This window comes from Musca vetustissima, unplaced genomic scaffold (assembly GCF_032173495.1).
Source record: "Musca vetustissima isolate MV318-11 ecotype Yass unplaced genomic scaffold, APGP_CSIRO_Mvet_v1 utg10798, whole genome shotgun sequence".
Classification (NCBI taxonomy): Eukaryota; Metazoa; Arthropoda; class Insecta; order Diptera; family Muscidae; genus Musca; species Musca vetustissima.
In genome coordinates this window covers 71,018-95,963 of record NW_026872440.1, presented here as the reverse complement: position 1 = coordinate 95,963, position 24,946 = coordinate 71,018, and the positions used below count along the sequence as shown (strand labels likewise).

Here is a 24,946-nt window from a genome sequence, read left to right as displayed (position 1 = left end):
TAGGGTTGGCTGAAGGCTGGGTTTTGGAAATTCGTACTAGAACAGTACGAAAAGTACTAAATGTGATACCATTTGTATTTGGCGAACCGGTAGAGCTAGAACTCTGAAATTTGGATTGGTGGTCGCTGATAGAGTGTAGGATAGGCATAGCAAAGGGTTTTTGGAAATTCGAACTATAACTATCCGAAAACTACTAAAATGTACTTAATTTGGTACAGATTCGTAGCGTGTGAATGGATAGCGCTAAAAATTGAAATTTGGAATGTGAATTATGGTTGAGAAGTAGGATCCATTAAAGGAGATGGTTTTGAAAGCGTGTACTCATGTGTACGAAAAGTACTATATGGTACTATATTTGGTACAAATTTAATCTATACTAATAAAAGAGTAAAGTGATTGACTGACTGGGTGATGCTAAAGCGATTGTCTGACTGGCTGAAGCTAGAAGTTTTGGGTGAGGGTCACTCTTGATCCAAAGGTGACATGTAAGGCTGGGTTTTTGGAAATTCGTACGAAAAGTACTAAATTTGATACCATTTGTATTTGGCGAACCGGTGGAGCTAGAACTCTGAAATTTGGTTTGGTGGTCGTTGATGGAGTGTAGGATAGATGGACCAAAAGGGTTTTGGAAATTCGAACTATAACTATCCGAAAAGTACGAAAATGTACTAAATTTGGTACAATTATGTAGCATGTGAACGGATAGGGCTAAAAACTTGAATTTTTGAATGTGAATTATGGTTGAGAAGTAGGGTCCATTTAAGGAGATGGTATTGAAAGCGTGTACTCATGTGTACGAAAAGTACAATATGGTACTATATTTGGTAGAAATTTAATTTGGAGATACAAATCGAGCTGGAATTTGAAATTAATAGTACCGTCGGAGTGTAGTGGGATATGAAAGTGAACGGAGTGGGATATGAACGTAGTTTTAGAAATTTGTTACTTGTGGGTACGAAAAGTTCTAAATCGTATTATAATCGAAACAGTTTGGATTTAGGTGAACGGATAGAGCGGGAACAATGAAATTTGAACTTAGGATCACTGTAGGGGTGAGGGATTGGGGTCGGGATTCAGTTTAAGAAAATGATACGTATGTGCACTAAATGGTACTAAATTTGGTACAATTTGAATTTTAGTAGAACCAATAGAGCTAGAATCATGAAATTTGGAGTCAGGATCACTCTTGAGGTGTAAGATTGAGATATGTAGGAATTTTTGGAAATTAGTACTAATGTGTACTAAATTTGGTACAATTTGAATTGTGGGTGAACCGAAAGAGTTGGAATCCTGAAATTTTGATTTAGGAACACTGTGGAGGTGTAGGATTGGGGTACGTAGGAAGATTTGGAAATTGGCACTACTATGTACTAAATTTAGTACAATTTGAATTGTGGGTGAACATATAGAGTTATAATCCTGAAACTTGGATTTAGGATCAGTGTGGGGGTGTAGGATTGGGATATGCAGGAAATTGGAAATTGGTACTATGGAAATTGGTACTACTGTGTTCTAAATTTGGTACAGTATAACGGTACCACCAAATGTTCAGTAGTTTGGAGGTTTTGAGCAAAATTTTCAACCGAATCCGCTGTAATTTGGCATTTTTGGGTAGCAAATCTCTCCACTAAAAATTATAAATATTGGTCCGTATTTTCGGGTAGCCCTATATAAGGATACCCCCAATTTTGGGGGTCCACATTTAGGACTAGCCGCCACATACCCCATCGATTTTCGGTATGTTTAACATTTAGCATAAACGAATGTATTGTGATGCAGAAATGTGATCCCACTCTAGGCATAGCCTCTTGAAACCTACACATACAATTTTCTCTGCAATTACCATTTTCATATTCAACCGAAATAAAACCTGTATACGTCGGTGATGGGGATTTTTTACACATGTTCAACACGATCATGCGTCGTCAATATCGTTCCACTTTTTGGGGTTGTTAGGAAGAATCTTCATTGCTGAAATTTGTATTTTGGTGTACATTATGATTGAAATAAATCTGTTCGCAGAATTTTCGGTATAGGTACACATTTTGGTATGTTCCCTATGGCGAAGGACCTGGTTCGACCCGGCTGAACTTAACGCTTTTTTATACCCTTCACCACACTGTGGTACAGGATATTATGTCTTTGTATATATGTTTGTAACAGGCAAAAGGAAACGAGATAGACACATGGTTCCTTTTGGGAATATGCAAAAAATCACTTTCTAAGTCGATTTATGTCCGTCCGTCCGTTCGTCCGTCCGTCTGTCTGTCTGTCTGCCCATGTTAAATTCTAAACAAAGTACAGGTCTCATTTATAAATTGAATTGGATGAAATTTGGCACAGCTCATTTATTTAGCCCAAGGACAAACCCTATTTAAATTGAGAAAAATCAGTTCAGATTTAGATATAGCTCCCATATATATTTTCGTCCGATTTTATGTAAATGGTGCACCAAAGTCCTTATATATACTTCGATTTGCACGAAGTGTGGTACAACGTACTGAATTAAGCCTAGAATGATGATTGGTGAGTTTCGGAAAAATCGGTTCAGATTTCGATGTAGCTCCCATATACATTTTCGTCCGATTTTAGGTAAATAGTGCACCAAAGTCCCTATATATCCTTCAATTTGCACGGCATTTGGCATACCGTAATGAACTGAGTATATAATTATGAGTGGTAAGTTTCGGGAAAATCGGATCAGATTTAGATATAGCTCCCATATATATTTCTATGTAAATGATACACCTTAAGTAAGCTATGTAATCTTCTAGTGGTAACTAAAAATCAGTAATTTCAATTCATAATTAAGTGGCACTGCAGAATGTAATCGTAAAACTGAATGAATTCTATTGAAATAAACTCACATTTGGAACGACATTATCATAATAGACTCACTATGATACTTTATATAAACTAAGAATAAATACAATTGAAATACAAAACACTTATAGAAAAATATACACTCAAAATACACTGGATTTGGGGCGGGGGTGGAAAGAACACTTTATAGAACCAAATTACAAAATTAAAAACTTACCGTCGACTACTTAGTATAATTGGTGAAAGGATTATCTCTAAACTGGAGGAAATATTTTGATTTTGATTTTGTAACGGATTTTGTGGGTTTGGCATTTCATTTGATGCTATTGCTGTTGACGTTGTTGTTGTTGTCGCTCCTGCCACATTCGATGGCGATGATATTGCTGATGCTACCGATGTTGATGATGATGGCATTGACGATACATTCACTCCAGCACTGGTTGCCATTTTACCGCCACTACCAGGGGTGGAACTAAATGCATTGCTGCTGGTTTTGGGGATTTGGGGAGAATTTAAATTGGTATTTGAATTCGAATTGCTATTTAAATTTTCAATTTTCTGCAAGTCCTGCATGGGGGAATTATTATGCTGATGGTGATGTTGATGCTGTTGTGTGTCTGCTGTGGCATTGGCCGGAATTGTGGCTGTATTATTGGAATTTGTGGTGCCCGTAAATGATGATAAGGGTTGTGTTGTAATAACTATATTATTGCTATTCATGGACGTGGATGTGGCAGCCGGATTGTTGGTTGTGATGGGGACAATATTGGCAGTGATGCTATGGGGATTCATAGTCGGATGCATGACTGTATTAGCATTGGGGGATAATAAGCTGGGTGGCTGTGCATTTACGGTTGATGGATATTGCCATTGAGTGCTGGAATTGTTATTGTTGCTGTTGTTGCTATTGGCATTACAATTATCTAAATTAATACGATGGGAAACAGGCAACAACATCGTTTGACCAATATTCCTATTGAATTCTTCTACCTGATGATCATTGTCAACACTTTCAGGTGTTTGCAGTTCTGAACTGCAATTGTTGTTGGTGGTGGTGTTATTGTTATTAATTGAAGAGCCATCATCATATTCATCATAGGAGACATCATCGTAGCTATCATTTAGACGATTATTACTGTCGCTATGCTGGCCCTCTTGTCTGCCGCATGGATTATGCTCGCCACCATCATCATCATCGTCTTCTTCGGTGTGACTGGGTTCCTCGTCTATCTCCTCCAAATCATCTTCACTACAGGTTGTCGACATTGAATGCGATGCCGATGAATTGTTTGTTCCGTTTGCCTGAAGCCTATCATTGCCAATTGTATTGGTTGAGGTGGTGGTGATACAGGTGGTTATGGTGGTGTTGGTAATGGTGGAGGTGTTGTTGGTGGTAGACTACAGGGTTTGCATATAACAAATATTTTTGTTTTGTTTTTTTCAAATTTTTAATACAAAAGAAAATAGAACAAAAGAAACAGAACAACATTGCGTATCGTATCGAGTACGCAGGTGGGGGAAGAAACAAGAATATATAAGAAATTGGGATTTACCAAAATTGTCATTGAAATGTTTCATATACAAACAAAATTTCACTGTCATATATATTTTATTTTCAATGGACAACAAACAACATCAAGAGGACAAGAATATAATAAATATAATATGTCATGCATATTTTGAGGTGGGTATTTTAATTCATTTAAAGAAAGCATATACACAACGGGCAATCATGCTATTCTTTGGAGGATGGGAGTTTCTTAATATTTATATGGGGAAAATATTTTAAGGTTTGTATAAAATAATTATTATAAATATGTATTATACACAAACTTCTAATATAATAAAAATATATGTTTACATACGTACGTGTTTGATTTTGCGTTATATACTAAACGTGCATAAATATAAATAATTTGTTTATCTTAAATGTAGTATATGCTTATTTTTAATAAATTCTTATAGAGAGTATTTTTTTGCAAAATAATTTCAAAATCCGATACAAAATATTTTTGAAAACAATGCCATAATAATATAGAACAACAAACCTTTATAATATAGAAAATGCAATTGCCTTATGGGTCTTTGTGTTTATCCCAAATTAAAAATGCATTATATACGTCATATTCAAATAATTACAAAAACATTTTCTCTAAGATTGACACATTGTTACCATTCTAGACCCATTTCGGTCCTAGACACGTGTTAATTGGTGTCCATAGTACTCATTGTACAATTTTAGGGAAGTATCCGGATATTTTAACCTATGTGAGATTTTGAGTGTGAGGATGTTAAATCTTTTTTGTAAAAAATGTATATTATAGGTACAATTATTGGCTATCTATTTTTATTTTAGTCCCATATAGAAAGCATTCCGGGTTCTGCAAGAAAACTGACAATATAGGTCACAAATAGTGGAAGAGTTTTTGTTAGGTAATTGACCTTTTCTTAATGAAGTGTCCCAAATTTAGAGTTAATAGACCTTCTCGCGGATATATTTTAATATAGATGCATATAAAAGTATACGCCCCAAATGAGATGTGGTTCAAATATTTTGTTTATTTCAAAACAATCTTATTTATATGTATGCCAAAAAAATTAAAATCATAATAAAGAATCGTCCCAACTCATCTGGTAACTCCCTACAAAAATGTTGAAATGGTGTAAACACATATGAATCGAGAGGCAAACACGATTTCAACCGAACTTAACAAACCGTAATATTTGGTCAAATATATAATCAGGATAAAAAAATTTTGGATTTCCTCCACATAAAAATCACACTTCAAATAAAACCCAACAAATTAGTCTAAGAAAGGGGTGCAATAGGTACGAAGATGCCCTGGCAGATTGATATATCCCGACTTCACAAATCTAATTAAAACTTTAATAAGTGAAATAAGCGTAAACCAAAATGAACGAATTTTACTAATGTTTGGTGAATGGAAGGTGGTAGATTTTTTTACCCAATACGACTACAAATTACAGTTAATTCTGTTAAAAACCTGCTCAAGAACGCCAAAATACATAACATTGAGGTACCGCTATATGGGGGCTACGCGAAAAAGTGGATCTATATTTATAATTTTTAGTGGAAAGATTTGCTACCCAATAAGAATTCAAACTACTAAATTGCAGAAAATTCGGTCGAAAAAAAAGCTCAAACACACCAAAATATTGAAATTTATATGATGGCTACAAGAAAAAGTGGACCCATATATAATTTTTAGTGGAGAAATATGGTACCCAATAAGAACCCAATGTACCAAATTTCCCAATGTACACAATATACTGAAAATTGGGGTACAGTTATATGGGGGCTACGGGAAAAAGCCGACCGATATTTATTCTGGTCTATAGTGCATTGGAAAATTAACAAAATGGCGAATATTCGACAACAAACCGAGTTAGAAAACCAGAGAGCGGAGCAGTACACACAATTGCCACGGAACTCTAACATTCTGCGGATTTTTATTCCGAACCTGGGTAATTTTTCGTGATATTTGCACCCTCTTGCCCGATTAGAGGTCAACAGCACCTCTTTCTTACACTGACACATTTTCCGAATATCTCTTCAAATTCCAATGTCAATGTCCAGATTCGCCGTGTGTGTTGTGATGTTCGGGTTATATTTGTAGGGTATAGATTGAAAAACACAAAAAAAGTTTTCGGCACATTTCATTCCGAAATTATTATCTGATCATCACCAAGGTTATATGCGTTGTTCTTGACAATAACTGGAATTTCATGGAAAATTTAAAAGCGATCAGCGCTATATTTCAGCCCTCTAGTGTGGTAATTGGTTACTAAATAATATCTTAATACGTAAGCACCTTTAAATATTTAAGTGTAATTCCCACATCAGAGTACATACGACAATATAATTGGTATCAACTTAAAGGTCGACCACTCTTTTTGGATATACTATCAACTTCAAGGCTCTATGTCTTTCAGAAGTAATTATTAATTTGAGAAGCACTTCTGCCTCGCTTTATACAGGCAAAATGAATCGACTATATCTTCTAGAGTTGCTAAAATTTCCACTTGAAATTTTAAAGTGATATTCTGGATTTAAATTTAAATTTTCAATTTTTTTAAATTTTCAATTTTTTCTAGAACACTCTAATAATACATAGTCTTCTCTACAGCAATTGAGTCTAAAAATGGTATTATGCCTTTGTGCATATGTTTGTAACAGGCAAAAAGGAAACGAGATAGACATATGACGAACCTTATTGAAATTTAAGAAAATCGGTTTAGATTTAGATATAGCTCCCGTATATAGTTTCGTCCGATTTAAGGTAAATCGGGGAACAAAAGTCCCTGTATATCTTTCGAGTCACTTACTTCTACCAAGGACGAACCCTATTGAAATTTAAAAAAATCGGTTCAGATTTAGATACAGCTCCCGCATATAGTTTCGTCTGATTTAAGGTAAATCGGGGAACAAAAGTCCCTGTATATCTTGCGATTTGCATGAAATTTTGTATAGAGATTTGAATTAGGTCCAGAATGATGTGTGCTATGTTTCGTGAAAATCGCTTCAGATTTAGATATAGCTCCCATATATAGTCCGATTTTATGTAAATGGCGCACCAAAGTCCCTATATATCTTTCGATTTGCACGAAATTTTGCGTGGTATACTGTGTTGTGTTTAGAATGATGTGTGTCAAGTTTCAAGAAAATTGGTTCAGATTAAGATATAGCTCCCATATATAGTTTTATCCGATTTAAGGTAAATGGGGCACCAAAGTTCTATATATCTTTCGATTTGCACGAAATTTGGCATAGGGTACTGAATTAGGTCCGGAATGATATGTGCTAAGTTTCGAGAAAATCGGTTTGGATTTAGATATAGCTCCAATATATAGTTGTGTCCGATTCTATGTAAATGGTGCACAAAAGCCCCTATATATCTTTCGATTTGCACGAAATTTGGCATAGGGTACTGAATTAGGTCCAGAATGATATGTGCTAAGTTTCGAGAAAATCGTTTTGGATTTAGATATAGCTCCTATATATATTTTCATCCGATTTAAGGTAAATGGGGCACCAAAGCCCCTATATATCTTTCGATATAATTGTGTCTAGAATGATGTGTGCCAATTTTCGAGAAAATCGGTTCACATTTAGATATAGCTCCTATACATATTTTCGTCCGAGTTAAGGCAAAGCCCCTATATATCTTTCAATTTGAATTGAATTTTGCGTAGTATACTGAATTGTGTCTAGAATGATGTGTGTCGAGTTTCGAGAAAATCGGTTCACATTTAGATTGGCTCCCATATATATTTTCGTCCGATTTAAGGTAAATGGGGTTCCAAAGTCCCTACATATCTATCGATTTGTTAGGATACATATGTTGAATATACGCAAAGTGGTATCATATAGTCGGTCCATTCCGACTTTACTACTTTCCTTACTCGTTTTTGCATAGATGCTAGGTAAAAGTTATGTTGTAACTTTTTCGAAACCCTCTTCTCAGACATATTACTGCACATATATTTTATATAGTTTTAAAATGCCTTCATTACCCCATAAATCTGTTCATAATTGCATAAATTTTTGTCACAACCTATGATACCACGACACGAAATGTTAGTTTAATCAAATCACTTTTATATGCGAATGATTGATGTATATCAATATTTCATGTATATCAAATTACGTATACGCCATGTATGGTTGCAATCAAAATATGAGCTCTATTCCATATGTTGAGCTTTTCGATAATTTGAAAAACATTCACAGAATGTATTTAACAGATGATTAACTGTAATCAAATGTGTAAGGCATTCAATGGACGTATTCGTTGTATTTGTCTGTTTTTAATTTAAATTCAAAAATTTATAAATATAAACTTCCTTATCAATGTATTTAATGTATTCTTTATTATTTCCATATAACCTTTAATTAATGCTGTCAAAAGGCGAAAAATATTTCCATCAAATAGTTGCAATCAAACATGCACAAAATTCCATTTTATTTTTCTGTTTTTGCCAAAAACAAAAATGTTACGAAAACAATGTCACGTACATATTTCAGTTGAGTAGAATTAATGAGTTGGAATTCATGTCAATTCATATGGAATTTCAATTCGCATAGAAATGTGTAGATTTTTGTTTTTTTCTTTTTGCTTGATAAATAAAGCAAAGTAGATGAATTCTTCTCATATTTATTCTCATACATATTTTCTTCATCAAAATAATGCTTCGGTTGAGATTGAATGTGCTGTTCTGGGTAAATTGTTTTTTTTTTCTTTCTAAGTAATTCGAATGTTTTGTAAGGTAAAATACGAAGAAGAAATCAATGAGAAATGTGAGGTTTATAATTTACAGATGTTGGAGTTGTTATTAATTTGGAAATTTGGCTTATTGAGATTGGTGAAAATCGGTAAAAATTTAGATAAATATCCTATGTAAATTTTCTTACTATTATCTTTCGGTTCCCAGTTAGATATAGCTCCCCACATAAACCCCATTGTTTGTGCTATTGGCACTAAATTTTGCATATCGTACATATTTTATTTATCTCTTGCTCCAAGGACCTTGCCTTTTAGGTACTTGGCGCATCAGACCCCACAGTATGTCCGTGTAACACGAAATTTTGCACAGAATATGAAATTGAGCCCAGAATTAATCGGTTCAAATTTATAATAACTTCCATATAAATTTTCTAAATTTTTTCTTCCAAAGTTCTAATTCACTGGCCTCAGTCGGCATACTCAAAACAAATTTCCTTATCGAAAAAGGAATGAAAAATATACAAACGTAATGAAGTAATCACAATACACACAATTTGATTATAGACTTCGAATTAAAAAAAAAAAAAATAGAAAACAACAACAACAACACAAAAAATGCATGTTAATGGCAATATGAAACGAACGAATGAGTGTCAATAGAAAGGACTCGGAAGTGATGTGATGAAGTGATATTCAATGGAATTCATTCAAAATATTGCCACTAACATAAGCATCATCATCTCCACACACAACAGAAATATGCATGTGTGTGTGCGTGTTTGCATTTCAGGAACATGCACAATTTATTTATGATATTAATCTTCAAAAAGAATTTCCTTTTCATTGCTTTCCTTTTTTGTTTTGAATTTATTCACCACTTTAATTTGATCAAACGGAAACTTGGCTAAGAGGCTCGCCATGTGTGGCCCATTGTGTGTCACTGTGTTTGTGTTTGCCTGTTCTCTAGCTGCTAGGCTGGCTGTCTCTTTGCTGGTTTCTTTGTTTGTTTATTTTTAAAGGATAATGGTATCCTTTTGTAAAACTAAAGAGTTTGTACTACACAATGTGTGTTGTAGTAGTCATCGTTGTTGTTGTTGTTATTGTGAAGTTTGATTTTCCATTAATTAAAATTGCATTCATCTTGAAAATTACTTTGTATACAGAACACTTTTCTTTCAATGTACGTATGTATGGTTGTGTGCGTGTGTATTTACATACATACACATGTTGTCTAGTATGTATAATCAATGTATTGATGACTAGTTATAATAGTCGTGCAAAGGGTTAACACACAAATTTGTAGGTGTGTGTGTTTGTTTTTGTTTTCTATTCATCGAAGTATATGCAAACTTCAAGATACGATTCGTATTTCAGCAGCCTTTGTTTAGTTGGCGAACAATGCCACAGCATTGATCCTTTGAGTGGTGATTTTGATTGAAAAGTTTCTCCCAAGTATATCCTTATTAAAGTTTATCAACACTTAATGTATGTTTTCTTATATTTGAAATGTGTGTATTTAACCGAAACAGGTTTTAATTAAATTGTTATTTTAGATAAGAAGAATACGACAAAGTATTTTGATAACGTAACAAGGAAGTGTTGAAAAATAGGCAAATTAAGTTGACTTTTGATGTGGAGGATGCTAAGTTCAAAAGACTTAAAAATGTTGTTAAGTTCGGACTCAAACATTTTAAAACATTTTTTAATGAGGTACCAAAAATTAAATCATTTAAAAAGTGTCGGTCGGTGTAGCTGACACATACATATATACCCTCTATTTGCGGGGGTCTACTAAATTACTGTCTAGCATCGAGGAGGAGTATTTATACCCTACACAACTATGTTGTCAGGGTATTGTAGCTTTGTTCGGCCCCAAGATTTTGTAACGCCACGAAATATTGGTCCTAGACCACCTTTAAGTATACAAATCGTCATATATCGACTAGCTGAGTCGATCTATACATGTGTGTCCGCCCGTCTGTCCATTATAATTTGTAAACAAGATACAGACCACAGTTATGGACCTATCTCCACGAAATTATACATGTAAGATGGGTTCTGGTCAACAAAGACCCCTATTGTTTTTGGTAAAGATCGGTTAATATTTTGGGGTTGAAATGAATCAAAAACTTTATTTTTTTCTGATTTTCTGGTCGCTCCAGAAGTTGCAATTATTGCTCAAACATGGCAAATTTTTGCATGGAGAAGGGGATCGGGACAAAGAATTAACAGATTTGTTTTAATAAAGATCGATCAATTTCTAAAGCGTGTATATTTTACCCCTGAAGGAAAATGTTACGATGTGTTTGTTTGGATGAAAATGAATATCCCGTTCGCTTCATAAGAGATTTTCAAGTATTCAAATTATTAACCCTTTGTGGGGTTTGTGGTCAGATAGTCCGTTCGCATGACATATAATTAATTTTTAGCTAAATCCCCATTTGAACCCTTCACTACACTGTGATACAGGGTATTATCTCTTTATGCAAATGTTTGTAACAGGCAAAAGGAAACGAGATAGACACATGGTTCCTTTTCAGAATATGCATAGAATCACTTTTTATGTCGATTTATGCATGTCCGTCCGTTTGTTGGTGTTAAATTGTAAACAAAGTACAGGTCGCATTTATAATCCGATTTGGATGAAATTTGGCACAGCTTGTTTGGCCGAAGGACGAACCCTATTGAAATTGGGGAAAATCGTTCAGATTTTGATATACGAAGACGAAATTTGACATAACGTATGGAATTGAATCTAGAATGATGTGTAGCTATGTTTCGTGAAAATCGGTTCAGATTTAGATATAGCTCTCATATATATTTTCGTCCGATTTAATGTAAATAGTGTACCAAGGCATCTTTACATCATTCAATTGCATGAAATTTGGCATGGTGTACTTATTGAAGTCTACAATGATGCGTGTTAAATATCATGAAAATCGGTTCAGATTTAGATATAGCTCCCCTATAAATGTTCGCCCGAATGTAGGTAATTGGTGTACCAATGCATTTACATATCATTCGATTTGCACGAAATTTTGCATGGCACACTGAATTAAGTCTACAATGATGTGTGTTAAATTTCATGGAAGTCGATTCAGATTTAGATATAGGTCCCATATATATATTCGTCCGATTTTATGTAATTGGTATACCAAAACATCTATATATTATTCGATTTGCAAGAAATTTGGCATAGTGTATTGAATTAAGTTTAGAATGATGTGTGTTAAGTTTCCTGAAAATCGGTTCAGATTTAGATATAGCCTTCATATAAATTTTCGTCCGATTTTAGGTAATTGGTGTAGCAAAGTCCCCATATATTTTTCGATTTGCACCAAATTTGGCATAGTTTACTAAATTCAGTCTAAGTTTCGTGAAAAGCGGTTCAGATTTAGATATATTTCCCATATATATATTTTCGTTGGATTTTAGGTAAATGGTGCACCGAGTGACACGATATTTTGCACAACGTATCGAATTGAGACTCGAATGTTATTGATTTTGTTGAAATTGGTACATATGCAGACACAGCTTTCATATATATTTTAAACGGGTGTCTGATTGATGGTAAATTTTATCAAGTTTGATCTAAATTGATTTACATAAATTTGTCCCATTGTACGCAAATGACTTTAAACTTGTCCAAATGAAATGAAATTTAGCATAGGTTCCAGGAAGACATAAAGACTCATGTTCGTTTAATTCCATTTCAATGTTCTTTCTAAAATGTGACGTCTGTTCGGAGACATATGTAGAATATACCCAAAGTGGTGAAGGGTATCACATAGTCGACTTTACTACTTTCCCTACTGGTTTTAAAATAAATTTTAGTTTGGAAGAAATATTACGAGTTTCGATGGAATCGGTTACTACAGTCGAGACACCCGCCAGGCAGTCAGATTCCACATTGTCAGAAGAGGATTCGGACCAAATCAAAATCATGTGGTCAAAAATGAGGCACATGCTTGCCACATCAAATTGTATAAACCCTTAATAGCCATAAGGCGGAGGATATAAACAATAAAAGTGAAACTTATAAATCTGTTATAGCAAAAGGTGGACCAATTTTGAAGATGAGAATTCAAAATTTCAGAAACATTGTGTTTAAACCCTCAGAATACCAAGGTTAAAATTTGGAGAACTTTCCGACAACTTGAACCATTTTCTGTCGAAAAGTATTTTAGTTTGTTTGAAAAAAAAATCTTTAAATATTTAAAATTGGGATGTACCTCTTGAAAAACATTGAATATTTTCTACGTAGAGGTATTTTACGCCATTATGATACCTTCATCGCTATGATGAAATGTACACCATGAACAATTTTCTGCACGGAAAATGATACTCTTTGTGATTAAAAACGCATTCTCAAATATGTCGAGCTCTATTGTGATGCTTTTCTGTCATTCAAATGGATTTGTGGACTTATTTCTTGACTTAGCGACCTGAATTTTAAGGTAACATATATTTCGCTTAAATATGACTGCTTTAAAATTATTTTATTTTACAGTTTATTATTTGTATCTCTTTTATACCCCACTGAAATATTCAAAATTTCTTCGCCAAAAAATCTTTACTAAATAGTTTTCAGTTTCAAATTTTATGTTATTGAAATTCTTCATAAAATAAATTTCCTCCTCGTTACACAATTTTGAACTATTATAAAAAAAGTTATTTAAAAAATGATTAAAAAATTAATAAATTACCCAAAACATTATCTATTTTAAAATATTAACTTATATATCTGAATTATATTTTGAGAGGTTCTTCAATTGCTTCCACTAAATTCAGTTTTTGAGGAATTTTTTTATTGCAAAAAGTTTCACAACAGAAAACACACCCTAACGTTCTCTCAGATGACCGATCCCTTTACCTCACTACTAATAAAATCAAATAAAAGGAAAAATAAAAAAAAATTGCCCTTTTTGTGTGTGAAAAAAATAAATAAAACTCAAAACAAAAATTTTGCAGACATAAAGGCTTCCACATCCTCACACTGCCGATTTTTTTCAGATACTTTTATTTTCAATGGCTGGCTTTCATTTGAATAATTGTGTACGTATGTGTTAGTGAATGAGTGAGTGAGAGTGTCCTTTATTGTTGTTGCTGTTGTTATTTTGCCAAACATAAACATTGTTTTGTGAAAAAGTAATGTTCCTGTTTTCGTTTTATTTTTTGGTAACTGCAAAATAAATTAAAGTTAATTAAATTCTTGCCAGCATTGTCTGTTCACATTGCTTTGAGCCTTATCTGTCTAGTTGTATGCGTGCCACCATTTTGGGGCGCTTTTCAGCTACTGTTTATAATTGTGTGTAAGAGTTGTGGTATAAGTCTTTCTAATGTACTATGGCAATAAACATACATTTAACAAAGTAACATTTCGAAGCAAAAACAACACCAACTACACCAACATCAGCGTTAACACCGAAAAATCCAAACATAGAACTTTTACGTAACCATTCCAAAATAGTGTGCCAAAACGAAACGAAGCTATGTATGAAAATACTACCACTCTAAGTTAGAGTACAGTTAATAGTCTCTAGAAAGTCTATTTTTGCTGCCAGACATTCACGGTTAGAACTAAATATTCATAGGGCACAGTGTTTTGAATAAATTTGACATAATTATCGACAAGAGGGGCTTACAGGGACTTACAGACATGTGGTTTGGTAACTGTGATCATACCGCGATTACAGTTACCAATCCGTCTGTCTCTCCATGTTACATTGTAAACAAAGTACAGATCGCATTTATGATACGAACTGGATGAAATTTGGCACAGCTCAATTATTTGGCCTAAGGACGAGCCCTATTGGGAAAAATCGGTAAAGATTTAGATGTAGCTCTCATATATAATTTCGTCCGATTTAATGTAAATGGTGCACCAAAGTCCCTATATATATTTCGATTTGCACGAAATATGGCATAGCGTACTGAATTAGGCCTACAATGGAGTACGTGAAATCGTTTCAGATCTAGATATAGCTCTCATATATATTTTCGTCCGATTTTATGTCAATGGTGCACCAAAGTCCCTGTATATCTTTCGATTGCCACGAAATTTTGGAGAGCGTACTGAATTAAGCCTAGAATAATGTGTGCTAAGTTTGGTGAAAATCGGTTCAGATTTTGATATAGCTCCCATATATAAATCCGTCCGATTTAATGTATGGCATAGCGTACTGAATTAGGCCTACAATGGCGTACGTGAAGTTTTGTGAAAATCGGTTCAGATCTAGATATAGCTCTCATATATATTTTCGTCCGATTTTATGTAAATGGGACACCAAATTCCCTATATATCTTTCGATTTGCACGAAATATGGCATAGCGTACTGAATTAGGCCTACAATGGCGTACGTGAAGTTTCCTGAAAATCGGTTGAGATCTAGATATAGCTCTCATATATATTTTCGCCCGATTTAATGTTAGTGGGGCACCAAAGTCCCTATATATCTTTCGATTTACACGAAATTTAGCACTGCGTATTGAATTAAGTTTGGGTTGATTTGAGTTGAGTTTCGTGAAAACCGGTTCAGATTTAGATATAGCTCCAATATATATTTTCGGTCGATTTTATGTAAATGGTGCGTCAAACTCCCTTATTATCCTTCGATTTTCACGAAATTTGGCATAGCGTACTAAATTAAGTCTAGAATGATATGTGCTTATTTTCCCGGAAATCGGTTCAGATTTAGATATAGCTCCCATATTTATGTTCGTCCGATATAATGTTAATGGTGAACTAAAGTCCCTTTATATCGTTCGATTTGCACGAGATTTGGTATAGCGCATTTAATTAAGTCTAGAATGATGTGTGTTAAGTTTCGTGAATATCGGTTCAGATTTAGATATGGCTCCCATATATATTTTCTTCCGATTTGAGGTAAATAGTGCGCCAAAGTCCCTAAAAATATTTAGATATACGCGAAATTTGACATAGCGTACAGAATAGAGTCTATAATGATGTGTGCTAAATTTCGTGAAAATCGGTTTAGATTTAGATTAAGCTTCCATATATATTTTCGTCCGATTTAATTGAAATGTTGCACCAAAGTTCTTATATACATATCTTGTTCAATTTCATGTCAGTGTTCTTTCGAAAAGGCGACGTCTGTTAGGAGACTATGTAGAAAATAGCCAAAGTGGTGAAGGATATCGTATTGTCGGTCCAGTCCGACTTAACTACTTTCCTTACTGGTTTCATTTTGTACTAGTGAGCCTTCTCACTAGACATGAAACACGTCATTCTAGATTCACGTCACTCTACATTCGGACCGACATTTGTAACAAATATTAGGGTGTGCCAAGTTGAAGCCAAAAATGATTCGACATACTTTTTACAGGATATATGTGTTTTATAAAAAGTCGAACAGATATGGGGAAGTAAATCTGGATTTCATTTGACCTGTTTAAATTCCGTGAGTAGTATTAGGTTGAATTGGTTCGAATTTTAAATAATTTCGTCGGACTTCTTTGAATGATGCTATATCTGTCTAATAAACTTTGAATTAAAAAGTGGTATGGATAATGTTGAATTTCTGTTCAACATTAGTATTACCTATGAACTATCATATTCAGCATGAGTCACAGGTGGCAGATTTCGAAAATTTGGAAAACAACTTCCAAAAAAATATTTTCTATTTTATGAAATTTCCACAGTTCATTCCTCAATGAATGACTGGGTGGGTGTGCGCCCATATACATTTTTGTTGGTGTTTGCGGGTAATTGAGTGAATGGATATACAGTATGAGTGTGTGTGTGTTTAATGTTTACGTTTTTTTTTCAAGTTTGTGGATTGAAAATTTTTTCAGCGAGTGTGAGTAATGTATTTAAATCCAAAAATTACTAAATCAGCATAAAAGCTTCATATTTATGTTGTGAAAGTATTGTGTATCCACAAAAGTACTCATGGGGATCTCTTGTATTCGAATGTGTGGTGAACAGAAGAGTACACACACACAAACCTAGACTCGATTATACACCATACATTGGGAAACAAAACACATTTACTGGTAATCTATGGGTGTTTTAACTTCAAAGTGCTTACATGTTACCATGGAGTCATCAGCACCACCATCATCATCATTGTCGTCGTAGTTGTTGTCGACTGACAAACTGTTGTTTTTTTTGGGAGTCTGAGAACATTTTGGCCATCATCATCACCATTATCCTTCTAACATTGCCTAGAAATACTATCTAGCAAGGCAGTTTCATTTTGCTTTTGGCATACTCAAAACCCATGCCTGTTAATATCCTTTAAGATATTAAGGAAAGAGTGAGTGAGTATTTTGAGAGAAATTTTAACTTTGAAAATTAAATCATTGGTAGCTGTGTATTTTTGTTTTCGTTGTTTGTTCACTGTTGTAGCTATGTGTGTGTGTGTGTGTGCTGTTAACATGTATCTACGATTTTCATTTCCTGTGTGTATTCAGCCAGTATGATGATAATTACTTACCGGAGGCAGTAATGCGCTTTAATTTGAACAAAACAACCAATAGCTAGCTATTGTCTTCCTTGTAAAGCCTTTGAGTGTTATTTTGAATTTTTGTTTAAGCAAAAGTCTTTAATTAAATTTTTAATTTTTATTTTTGGTAATGGAAGAAATGTGATGTGTATATTTCTGATATTAAAAAAATGATCTAACAACCGATAGTTCCCATTTCTAGCCCGTATCTCATTATGAAAAAAAATTACCAATTTTTTTATGTTCCTCATTTTTATTTCATCAACAATTTGTCCCGCACAGAATAAACACAGAGGAGGGACATTGCAATTTTAACATTCATATAGCCAGCCAGACAGTTACGCCCTCGTTAAATCAACAGACACTGACTGTCATTTGTCAAAATAATAATAAGACAAAAAAATGACAAATGACAAATAGATAAATTTGATATTGCGTTTTTTTATGGCTACACTGAACGTTGCTGGGTAATTTTAGTGCTTCTGAAGGAGTGTCAACATAATAAACTTTTCAAATTTCATTAGAATCAACCTATGTCCTTCGTACTATTGCAAATAGGGAAAATTATGTGTTTTTTTATTCCAAAACTCATATTTTTTGACACATCACAAAATGACACAACGGTGATGAAGAGTTCCAAGAAAACCAAATAAAATGTCGTTATCGACCATCTGTATAATGGACAAATTACAGAAATACATAGACAAAAATTATGGTTTGAGAGATTTTCATTATAAAATAGAATTTTTGATATTCAATGAAATGACATTTTAATTACAAATCGTCAGCATTTCGTTCAGTAAGGTTAGATATGTATCAAAATATATTCCGAGGTATATGGTTTGAGAGATTTCCATTATTAAAGGGAATTTTTGAAATTTGATATTATGAAATTTTAATTACAAATTACCAGTATTTCATTCAGCAAGGTTTCTATAAAAATGTTGATAAGTATCTCAGATCCAATAATGTTCCTTCATTATTAAAACATATAAACCCCGGTATATATTTTGGTAAGTATCTCAAATCAAAAAATTTCCCTTCTTTATCGGTTACTTTCACCGGAATTTTAAAATTTATATTTCTAATTTCAGTTTTAAAGAAACGTTGGAATGTCTTTGGTCCCTGGCGTTATACGGACCTAATTTCCCTCAGAACCGATTTCAAAACTCACTTTAGGCTATACTAACGTTTTGCAAAATTTTGTGCTAACCGCTCTAACTTTGGGGTTTTGGGCACAATTTACTTAAATTCGGACAAGACTATATATGGGAACTATATTTAAATCAAATCCGATTTCAGCAAAACTTAGTACACATTAGGCTATATCAACTTCAGTACGTTTGCAAAATTTTGCGCAAATCGGGCTAACTTTGGGGTCTTTGGTGCACCAATTATTTAGGGAGATAGAAATAAATCTGAACCGCTTTTTCCAATTTCAATATGGGCCAAACAAATGAGCTCTGCCAATTTTCATTCAATTTGGATCATAAGAGTGACCGAGGGCGGATAAGCGGACGGACATGTATAGGTTAATGGGACAAGACTTTTATATCAAATTTTGGAAATAATCAGATGATATTTAAGGAATGGGATGAACCAAAAGCCATATTACTCTATGGTTTCCTAGTCGCTCTAGAGGCCTCTATTGCAAGCCGAACATCACAAATTTCAAACGGATAAGAGGTCTGACCAAATATTTAGAATGTTTGTTTCAAAAATGTTTTAGAGGTTCAACTCAACAAAGACTTGTTTGTATGTAGAATAACCAAATTTGAATCGTATGGCGTAAATGTTTACTCCGGAAAAAAAATTATTTGGAAAATATGCCAGGGTAAGATTGAAGATCTGCTGACCTCTAATCGATTAAGAGTATGCAGATATTGCGAAATATGGTCCAAACTCGGAATATACTTCTAAAGAAAATATGGTCCGCCCAGTCCGACTATACTGCTCGGCTCACTGGTTTTTAAAATACATAATTTATACCCATAAATTATAATAAGAATACCTCCAGCTCTTCCATAGGGAAAAGAATACCTGTAGCTCTCCCCAAGGAAAAAGAGTACCTAAAACTCTTCTACAGGAAGAACAAGTAAGGAAAGTAGCAAAGTCGAACTGGGCCGACTATATGATACCCTTAACCATGTTTAAAATTTAATCACCGTCAGACACCAATGGATTATTTGTTGTAAAATTAACATGATTGCTAAAATTCGTGCAAATCGAATGATTTTCCGGGATTTTGTGTACCATTTACCTAAAATCGGGTGAATCTATATATTGGAGCTACATTTAAATCTAAATCGATTTTCTCGAAACATAGCACACATCATTTTAGACTTAATTAAGTACGCTATTCCAAAATTCGTGCAAATCGAATGATTTTCAGGGACTTTTGTGCGCCATTTACCTAAAATCGGTCGAAACTATATATGACAGATATATCTAAATCTGATCCGATTTTCACGAAACTAAGCTGACATCATTCTAGACTCAATTCAGTACGCTATGCCAAAATTCGTGCAATTCGAAAGATTTGCATGGACTTTGGTGCACCATTTACTTAAAATCGGACAAAAATAAATATGGGAGTTATATCTAAATCTGAACCGATTTTCACGAAACTAAGCAGACATCATTCTAGACTCAATTCAGTACGCTATGCCAAAATTCGTGCAATTCGAAAGATTTGCATGAACTTTGGTGCACCATTTACTTAAAATCGGACAAAAATATATATGGGAGTTATATCTAAATCTGAACCGATTTTCCCGAAACTCACCACTCATCATTCCATACTCAATTCAGTACGTTATGCCAAAGTTCGTGCAAATCGAAAGATATATAGGGACTTTGGTGCACCATTTACATGAAATCGGACGAAACTATATATGGGAGTTATATCTTAATCTGGACCGATTTTCACGAAACTTGGCAGACATTACTCTAGACTTGATTTAGTTCGATATGCCAAATTTCGCGCAAATTGAAAGATATATCGGGACTTTGGTGCACTATTTTCCTTAAATCGGACGAAAATATATATGAGAGCTATATCTAAATTTGAACCGATTTTTCCCAATTTCAATAGGGTTCGTCCTTGGGCCAAATAAATGAGCTGTGCTAAATTTCATCCAATTCGAATCAGAAATGCGACCTGTACTTTGTTTACAATTTAACATGGACAGACGGACGGAAATGCTTAAATCGACTTAAAAAGTGATTCTATGCATATTCTCAAAAGGAACCATGTGTCTATCTCGTTTCATTTTGCCTGTTACAAACATATGCACAAAGACATAATACCCTGTACCACAGTGTGGTGAAGGGTATAAATACTTGCAGCTCTCCTATAGTAGGAAGTGGAATACCTGCAGCTCTCCTGTACGAAGTAGAATACCTGTAGCTTATCTTTAGGAAAAAATACCTCCATCTCTCCAGGATGAAGAATACCTGCAGCTCTTCCGCAGAAAGAAGAAAGCTTTTCCATAGGAAGACAATTACTTGCAGCTCTCCTATAGAAAGAGGAATACCTTCAGAGTCAGCACCATCGGTCTTTATTATTTCCTTTTCGAATTACCTACTTAAATTATTAATTTCTCCAGTGGAAAGAAATCGTGTTACGTCATAATTCAAAAGTTTCCGCAACGTCAAATTTGAAAAAAATCTGCAAAATTTTTATCCCCAAAAACTATTTCTGCCCTGCACATTTTAAATGTTACTTGGTTTCACAATATCTATTCAAAATATTATGATTATATAAAAAAAAATTGAATCTATATGCTAAGATAATTTGTTTTATCACATTGCAACAGACATAGTTTATTTCAAATGAATTAGCTTGATTATACACATCAAGTTTATTATTTCGAAATCATATGACTTTGTGACTTTTAGTGCTTTAACTTCATTGAAAATAAAAATCCCACTTCTTTTTCTGTTGACTCACACAAAAAATAAACAAGACAAAATAACGAAATACACAAATGTGTTTTCATTTAATTTCACTTGATGAAACCAAAAATATGCAACACCAACAATATTCAATATTCTATCAATCAAAGGAGTAAAAAAGGAAAAACAAATTCAGCCACACTCACACACACACACCTTTAAAAACAAACGTTACCATCGATCAATTTCATTCAGAAAATAAATGCATATTCCTTTGTTGTTTATTTGATCAAATTGTTCGTTTTTTTTTTTTTGCAATAAATTTCCAAAATAAAATAAATTAAAAATTATTACAGTTTGCCTTTTATCAACTCGTATTTTTTGTTGTTGTTATTATTACCGAAAGAACATTGAATTGTTGTGGCATGAGGTTAGTCAGTTGGCAATTTTTAGAAATATCCTAAAAACAATATTTTTCTAAAAATTGCATGCTAACATATCAATATTTCATATGTATTTCAATTCAATGCTGAACGTGCATAAATCCATACATACATATACACATGAATCAATGGACGTTTGTTTGAATGCATGAATAAATTACAATATTTGCTTTGATTTGGATCGTTTCGAAAATGTGTATTCTATTCAAATACAAATATTCACATAAAAAAAAAATATTTATTAAAATAGAGAGAGAGGGGGGAAAAAATAAAGTGAACAATTGACATAAAGTGCAATAAATTTCTATTTGAAATTATTTCTGTATTAAATAAACATGGTATGTGTTTATTGCTGTAGCATAGTGTTTGCTTAAAAATTGGAAATCAATGGAGATGAGTGCATACATATAAAAGGTTATAATTGGTATTAATTGGTACTATTTTTAAAACTTAATCTAAATAAATCAAATGATTTGTAGACAATGCACCGTTTTAAGGGGGCCCATCCCCCATTCATTAACTAGCATAAATATATTCGGGCAATATCTTCCTTATTTTCCAGCTTGGTTTTGGTCGATTTTGTAATTGGTAATTGAAATTGGTAATTTTCCTAGGTCTGCCATTTTGCTAATTTTGCCATCATGTCCGTCTTCAAAAGGAATTTTCTTTAATTACAAAAAACAACAAAATTATGTAAATTTGTCATTCCGTTTTCAACACATCGAAATATTCACCGGAAATCCCATAAAGTATATATTAAATTGGTGAAAAAATCCATTATAAAAATGTCGATAAAATCTGAGAAATGATCGAAATTGACCGGCACAAAGCTGAATTCAAAAAAAGCTCGATGTTTGGGTGCCACACCAATTACCAAAAAAAAAAAAAAAATAGGATGGATCGAATTTCCATCTGCGAATCCTTGGCCAAACGGAATGAGAATACCAATTTCTTAAGCGGTGGTGACGGAAGATATGAAATGGATCAAATAAGATAATCCTGTGCGAAAACGATCGTGGTCAAAGAGCGGTGAAGCACCTCAAACGGTGGCCAAACGCCCTTACTGGGCGTTAGTCCTGGAAGGGGATTATTTATTACGAGTTGCTTCATATGGCCAAACGCTAACTTCTGATCTCTGCTGTCAACAACTGGGCCGTTTGAAGATAGCAATTGACCAGAAACGGCCAAAATTGGCCAACAGGAGAGATGTCGTGTTCCACCAGGACAACACTAGGCCACACACATATACAGTGACTCGCCAGAAACTTCGGGAGTTTGGTTGGGAAGTTTTAATGCATTCGCTATACAGTCCGGACTTGGCACCAAGCGATTATATTATTTTTATACCCTTCACCACACTGTGGTACAGGGTATTTGTGCATATGTTTGTAACAGGCAAAAGGAAACGAGATAGACACATGGTTCCTTTTGAAAATATCTATAGAATCACTTTCTGAGTCGATTTATACATGTCCGTCCATATATCTTTCGATTTGCACGAAATTTGGCACAACCTACTGAATTGAGCCAAGAGTGTTGTCTGCGAAGTTTCGTGTAAATCGGCCCAGATTTATATATAGCTCCCATATATATTTTCGTCTGATTTAATGTAAATGGTGTACCAAAATCCCTATATATTTTTCGATTTGTACGAAATTTGGCACAGCGTACTGAATTAGGTCTAGAATGATGTGTGTTAAGTTTCCTCAAAATCGGTCCATATTTAGATATAGCTCCCATATATATTTTCGTCCGATTTAATGTAAATGGTGTACCAAAATCCCCTTATATCTTTCGATTTGCACGAAATTTTGCATACCGTAATGAATTAGAGTGATGTGTGTCAAGTTTCCAGAAAATCGGTCCAGATTTAGATATAGCTCCCATATATTTTCGTCCGATTTAATATAAATGGTGTACCAAAGTCCCTATATATCTTTCGATTTGCACGAAATTTGGCATAGCGTAAAAAATTAGGTCTAGACTGATGTGTGTTAAGTTTCCTGAAAATCGGTCCAGACTTTGATATAGCCCCCATATATATTTTCGTCCGATTTAATGTAAATGGTGACCCAAAGTCCTTATATATCTTTCGATTTGAACAAAATTTGGTACAGCGTACTGAATTTTTTCTAGAATGATGTGTGTTAACTTTCCTTAAAATCGGTCCAGATTTAGATATAGCTCACATATATATTTTTGTCCGATTTAATGTTAATGGTGTATCTAAGTCCCTTTATATATTTTGATTTGCACGAAATTTGGCATAGCGTAATGATTTAGATTTAGATATAGCGCCCATATATATTTTCATCTGATTTAATGTAAATGGTGCACCAAAGTCCATATATATTTCTTTCGATTTTCACGGCATAGCGTAATGAATTAGGTCTAGAATGATGTGTTAAGTGTCGTGAAAATCGGTTCAGATTTAGATATAGTCCTATATATCTTTTCTTCCGATTTTATGTAAATTGTTATATATATATATATATATATATTATATCTATAGCAACTCTATATCTGACCAAATGAAAAATTTAGTGTAGGTTGAAGAATGACATGTTTATGGATCCATTTTCGTGTTTATGGTCCTTCAACGTCTGTTAGAATTCATCTGTTGAATATACCCTAAGTGGTGAAGGGATTCATAAAGTCGGCCCCGTCCGACTTTACTACTTTCGTTACTGGTCTTACATTGCAAAATTTCTTTGATGATAAAAAATTGCCATCAAGGAGGATTGAGAAAATGGACTACTAGAGTTTCTGGCAAATATACAGCAGGATTTCTATGAGAGAGGCATTATAAAATTACCTTCAAAATGGCAACACATCACAAAACAAAACGGTGCATATTTGGCCCAAATCGGACATTCCGGAGCTTGTTGAATAAAGTTCTATAGTTCATAAAAAAATATTGTATTTTCCCCAATCTAATATAACCGATTTATTGTGTTCCGTCTGTTGAAATCACGATAGAGATCGCAATATTTAAGATAGAGCTCTGAAAATTTACATAGATATTGCAAGTACTCCTAGGATGTTTGGTATTACAAATGGGATATATCGC

General features: G+C 33.8%; 1 protein-coding gene across 1 annotated transcript in view; it reads right to left on the bottom strand.

The window, feature by feature from the left end:
• Nucleotides 1-3,248: 3,248 nt before the first annotated feature.
• The window catches only part of LOC133338265 (uncharacterized protein DDB_G0283357), a gene marked incomplete at its 5' end in the record, with an annotated part of 84,700 nt that continues 63,002 nt past the window's right edge, over nucleotides 3,249-24,946 (bottom strand). The window contains 2 exon segments of the mRNA XM_061546477.1: nucleotides 3,249-3,307; nucleotides 3,363-4,221. Coding sequence (XP_061402461.1) covers nucleotides 3,249-3,307; nucleotides 3,363-4,221 — 918 coding nt within the window.